Genomic DNA, 6,224 nt, shown 5'->3' on the forward strand with positions numbered 1-6,224 from the left:
TTTTTTTTTTTTTTTTTTGGCATAAGTATTACAATTTATTGTGAATCATAAAAATTTAGTTATTCTAAATAAGTTAAAATTAGCATATTAAAAAGAAAAAAAAAAAAAAAAAAAGAAAAATTCTGTAATATTTTATATAAAAAGTAAAAAAACTAGGATATGTAAATTTCTTTTATTTTTTTTTTTTTTTTTATGTTTTGTTAATTTATGCTTAAAATATAACTAGCATATTAAAAAAATGAAACCTAAGAAAATTACGGAATTAAAGAAAATAAAAAAAAAAAAAAAAAAAAATATAATTGACGAATATTCAAAAGAATTTTATAAAAATAGTGAAAATAATATTATAAAAAAAAATAATACTGAAAAGATGGATACAGAAAATAAGAAATTTTCAAGAAGTGCAGAAATACATGAAACATATGTGAAAAATTCAACAATTAAAAAAAAACATTTAGAAAACAATTTAAGAAATCTAGAAAAATTAAAAATTCTAAATGAAAATCAAAATGAAGAAAATGATAATATTAGTATAGATATTAACAAAATAAAAGAAATTAAAAATTTTTTTAGCAAAAAGAATGATATAAATAAAAATAAAAAAAGAAAAAATTCACAGGAAATCATTTCACTCAAATTCAATGAATTCAAAGTGGATAAGAAAAATTTATATGAATATAAAAAAAATAATAATGAAAATGATATAAAAACTAGAAATTCATCAAAAAATATTCTGAAAAAACAAGTAATAGAAAATGTTGAAAAGGAAAATAAAATGTTGCATAAATTTTTGATAGAAAAAAATATTATAGAGGAGAAATTTTCAAATAGTTTGGTAAAAATTAATAATGAAAAATTAACTAATGATGAAAAAAAAATAAAAAATGATATGTTCATTAAAATGAATGAAAATGAAAAATCAAAAAAAACAAAAGATAATATTATTAAAAAAAAGAGAAATAAAAAATTAAAATTAACAGAAATAAAAAAGTATATCGATGAAAAAAAAAAAGAAAAAAATATAAATGAAGATGAAATATATAAAAACATTGATAAAATAAGTGAAAATGTGAAAAGTAAAATGGAAATAAATAAATTAAATAAAATAAAATTTAATTATGATATTGAAAAAAAAAAAAGAAATGACAAAAGTAGAAAAAAACTAACTGATAAATATGCTGATTTAAGAAATGAAAACAAGAACTTGTATGAAAAAGATATAGAAGAAAAAAAAAAAAAAAAGGAGAATTTACTAGATAAAAAAAATGATGAAACTAATAATATAAAAATTAATAAAATTTTCAAATCTTTAAGAAAACAAATTAAAAGTAAAAATAAAAAATTCAACTTGGGTGAAAATACAAAAATGAAAAATACAAAAAAAAATAATAATAATGATAATAATAGTAATAATAACAGTGGAGAAATAAACTTAAATATAATTAAACCAATTTTAGATAGTAATGAAAATGAATTGCATTTGATAAATAAAAATGATATTGAGATAAAAAATAATTTAAATGCAAAAAAGAATGAATTATTAAATTTGAAAGACTTTTTAAGAGAGAAAAATAAAATTGATGAAAGAGAAGATAAAAAAGAGAAAATTATCGAAAGGCGAAAACAATATCAATTAAAAATAGATGATGAAGAAGAAAATAATGAAACAGAAAATAATGAATTAGATATGTTATATAAAAAAATTAATAAAAAGAAAATAAAAAAAGAAAACGAGGAATCCTTTAAATATGAAAAAGATAATAAAATCGTTAAATTAATTTCTATTTCTAAAGATATTTCAAAAAATAATATAATTTTGAACAATGATTTACAGAAATATAAAAATTTTGATAAAAAAATAAAAAGCAAAGCAGAAAAGTTAAAAAAATCTAATAAAAATAAGAATAAACAAAAAGTAATTAATTTAAATTTAGGAAATTTGTATATAAATGATATTGAGCAAACAGACAATATTGAGAAGAAAAATGAGAAAAAAAAAATTATAAAAGAAAGTAAGGAAAATGAAAAAGAAGAAGAAATAAATGCGAAATTAAAAAAGAAGAAAGAAATTATTAAAAAAAAAAATACACATAAAGAAACCAATGAAAAAATTAAGAAAAAGGGTAGTAAAGAAGAGGAAAATGAAAAAAAAAGTATTATTAATCAAGTTAAAAATAATTTTAAAGAAATAAATACAAGAAATAAGAAAAAGCAAAGATTACAAGAAAATTATGTTCAAAATGTAAATAAAAGAGCAAAAAAAAATAGTAACATTTTAAATAAAAATAATTCTTTAATTGAAAATATACAAAATTTAATTTCTAAAAGTGAAAATAATATATTAACATTTGTTTCGTTAGAAAATGAAACAAAAAAATATAACGGGAATATTAAAAACATTAGTAAAATAAAAGAAATAATTAATGCTAAATCGTCAAAGAAAGAAGTAAAAAAGATAAATTTAAGAAGTAAAAATATTAATAAAAAAGAAAAAGAAAAAGAAAAAGAGAAAGAAATAGAAAAGAGAAATAGAAAACCAACAGAAAAAGAGAAGGAAAAAAAAAAAGAACAATATGTAAAAATAGATTCACAAAAAAAAAGAAAACTAAATGAAAAAAGAAATTCCTTTTCAGAAAAATCAAAAAAAAATACAAATGTGACTCAAAAAGAAATTAATGAGGGACAAGATGAAGGAAAAACTATACATAAGCAATTGAAAACAAAAAGGGAGATAGAACGAGAGAAAAGAAAAGAAGCAGATAAATTAAAGGATCAAGAAAAAGACAAAGAAAGAGTAACAGAAAAAAAAAAGAAAAAAAATGAAAAGGAAAATCAAGTGGAATTTGAACAAGAAGTTAAAAGAGAGAAGGAGATAGAACAAAAAGAAAAAGAAGATGAAAAAAAGAAGGAAGAAAAAGAAAAGTTAAAAGAGGGAGAAAAGGAAGAACAAGAGAGAGAAGAAGAAAAAGAATTTGAAGAAATACAACAAGAAAAAAAAAAAATAAAGCAAGAAAAACAGGATGAAGAAAAAAATATTAAAAAAAATCAAACAGAAAAAAAAAAGAAACAAAAAAAAAACAAAAAAGTAATAAGAAGAAGAGAAATAAAAAAAGAAATGGAAAAAAAGGGAGATGATGAAAAAGAAGAGGAAGAAGAAAATGAAGAAGTAAAAGGAAAAGATAAAGAAAATGAAAAAGTAAAAGGAAAAGATAAAGAAAATGAAAAAGTAAAAGGAAAAAATAAAGAAAATGAAATAGTAAAAGGAAAAGATGAAGAAAAGGATGAAAAAGAAGATGAAGTGAAAGAAAAAGATGAAGAAGAAGAAGAAGATCAAGTAAAAGGAAAAGATGAAGAAGAAGAGGATGAAAAAGAAGAAGAAATAAAAGAAAAAGAAAAAAAAAAAGGTGATGATGAAGATGAGAGTGAAAAGGATGAAGAGGAAGAAGAAACAGATGAAGTAAAAGGAACAAACGAAGAAGAAATACAAGAAAAAGATGAAGTAGAAAAGGAAATACAGGAAAAAGATGAAGAAGAATATGAAGAAAAGAATGAAAAAGATGAGGTAGAAAAGGAAATACAAGAAAAAGATGAAGAAGATGAAGTAGAAAAGGAAATCAAAGAAAAAGATGAAGAAGATGAAGTAGAAAAGGAAATAGAAGAAAAAGATAAAGAAGAATATGAAGAAAAGAATGAAAAAGATGAGGTAGAAAAGGAAATAGAAGAAAAAGATGAAGAAGAATATGAAGAAAAGAATGAAAAGATGAAGTAGAAAAGGAAATAGAAGAAAAAGATAAAGAAGAATATGAAGAAAAGAATGAAAAAGATGAGGTAGAAAAGGAAATAGAAGAAAAAGATGAAGAAGAATATGAAGAAAAGAATGAAAAAGATGAGGTAGAAAAGGAAATAGAAGAAAAAGATGAAGAAGAATATGAAGAAAAAAATGAAAAAGATGAAATAGAAAAGGAAATACAAGAAAGAGATGAAGAAGAATATGAAGAAAAGAATGAAACAGATGAAGTAAAAGGAACAGATGAAAAAGAAGAAGAATTAAAAGAAAAAGATGAAAATGAAGAAGAGGATGCCAATGTAGAAAGAATAAAAGAAAAAGAAAAAGATGAAGAGGGAGAAGAAGAGGATGAAAAAGAAGAAGATGAAGAGGAGGAAGAAGAGGATGAAAAAGAAGAAGAAATAAAAGAAAAAGATGAAGAGGAAGAAGAAGAAGAAGAGGATGAAAAAGAAAAAAATGAAGAGGAAGAAGAAGAGGATGAAAAAGAAGAAGAAATAAAAGAAAAAGATGAAGAGGAAGAAGAAGAAGAAGAAGAGGATGGAAAAGAAAAAGATGAAGAGGAAGAAGAAGATGAAGTAAAAGGAAAAGATGAAGAAGAGGAAGAAGAAGAAGAAGAAGAAGAGGATGAAAAAGAGGAAGAAATAAAAGAAAAAGATATGGATGAAAAAAAGGAAAGAGTAGATGAAGAAATAAAAGAGAAAGATCAAGAGGATGAAAAAGAAGAAATAAATGAAAAAAAAAAAGATGAAGAAGATGAGGAAGAGGAAGAAAATATAGAAGAAGAAACAGAAACTGAAACAGAAACGGAAACTGAAACGGAAACTGAAACAGAAACAGAAACCGAAACAGAAGATGATGAAGAAACAGAAAAAAATGAAATTGAGCATAAAAAAAGAAAAGAAAAAAGAGAAAATGAAACAACAAAAAATGATGAAATAGAACAAGAGAAGCAGGAGAAAGAACAACAAAAAAATAGAAAAACAAAGGATGAAGAAAAAAAAGAAACAGAAAAAGAAAGTATAAAAAAAGAAAGAACGGAAGAACGAGAAAATGATTTAACTGATGGAGTGAAAGAAATGAAAGGTAAAGAGCAGGGAAGACTTGATGAAGAAATGGATAAAGGAAAAATAGAAGAAGAAAAATATGAAAAGAATGATAATGGGAAAGAAATACAAGAAAAAGAATCTGAAAAAAAAGAGGAAATGGAAAGTCAAGAAAATGAAGGAAACAAAATAGAATATAAAGAGAAGGAAAAAGAAGAAATATTTATATGTGAAGAAAAAAAACATATAGAAGAACAGAAAGAGAGAGAAGAAAATACTAGACAACAAGATGTAGAAGAAAAAGAAATTGACGACGTTGAACAAAATTATAAAAAAGAAATAGAAGGAGAAATAGAAAATATGAAAAATAATGAAAAAAATGAACAGAAAGAAATAAATGAAGAAAAAGGAGAGAATGAAAAAATAGAAATAAAGAAAGATGATAAAATGAACGAAAAAATCATTGAATTTGCTAATACATATGATGAGAAAAAAGAAAAAAATATGATAAAAGAAGAAGAAATAAAAAAGGAAAGTAATGATTTCCAAATAGAAAATAACAAATTAGAGAGAAATGAAAATGAAAGTTTTACAGGTAAAAATAGCCCAGTTGAACTATGCAATTTTGCAGACCCTTCAAATGAGACAAAAAATAATTCTGAAAACAATCCATTAAAAATAGAAAATGATATTAGTACAATTAAATATGATTGTTCTAATAGTAAAGTTCAAGTTAATTCTAAAATAAATGAAGATGGTGATTCAACAAGTTCTGAATCAACAAATTTTAATTTATCTGTTAAAAATAGTGATTATAATAACGATGCTCATAATAATGGTAGTTTTCAAAATTTTGACAAAAATATGGACTTAATAGAAGAAAAAGAGAATCTTTATAAAAATATAGAAAATAATAAACCTAATAAAAATAGTGAAGAATAAAAAACTTAAGGAGAGAGAATATTCCTAACAATGAAAATTATTATATAGAAAATTAAAAAACTTTAAATGATATTCTAGATGAAAAAAAAAAATTATAAAAAGTACATCTAAAAGAAAAAATATAACTGTAAAAACATTGTTGAAATTATTAAAAAAAAATTAAGGAGATCTAATAATTATTTTTGTATTTTTGTGCTTCCATAAAAATTATAAATATATACATAACTTTTTAAAACTGATCAATAAAAATATTAGTATTCTTTTTTTCCCTAAATTTGAATTAATTTGGCTCTATCTTATTTTTAATAGTATTTTAAATTAATTTGAGCAAATAAGAGAAAATAATAATCTTTAATATAATTATTAAAACTGTTAGTTTATATATATTTGATTATATATATATATGTATATATGTATATATGCAAAAAAAAAAAAAAAAAAAAAGGTAAAAT

At 21.2% G+C, this 6,224-nt stretch overlaps 1 protein-coding gene across 1 annotated transcript; it reads left to right on the top strand.

Moving 5' to 3' along the window:
• Nucleotides 1-238: 238 nt before the first annotated feature.
• PGAL8A_00351500 (hypothetical protein) lies at nt 239-5,772 on the top strand (the record flags this gene model as incomplete). The annotated part of the gene is given in 2 exon segments (XM_028672562.1): nt 239-3,755; nt 3,758-5,772. Coding segments are annotated over 2 exon segments (5,532 nt in total).
• Between the last annotated feature and the right edge of the window lie 452 nt (nt 5,773-6,224).

Source organism: Plasmodium gallinaceum, assembly GCF_900005855.1.
Source record: "Plasmodium gallinaceum strain 8A genome assembly, contig: PGAL8A_v1_98, whole genome shotgun sequence".
NCBI classification, from domain to species: domain Eukaryota; phylum Apicomplexa; class Aconoidasida; order Haemosporida; family Plasmodiidae; genus Plasmodium; species Plasmodium gallinaceum.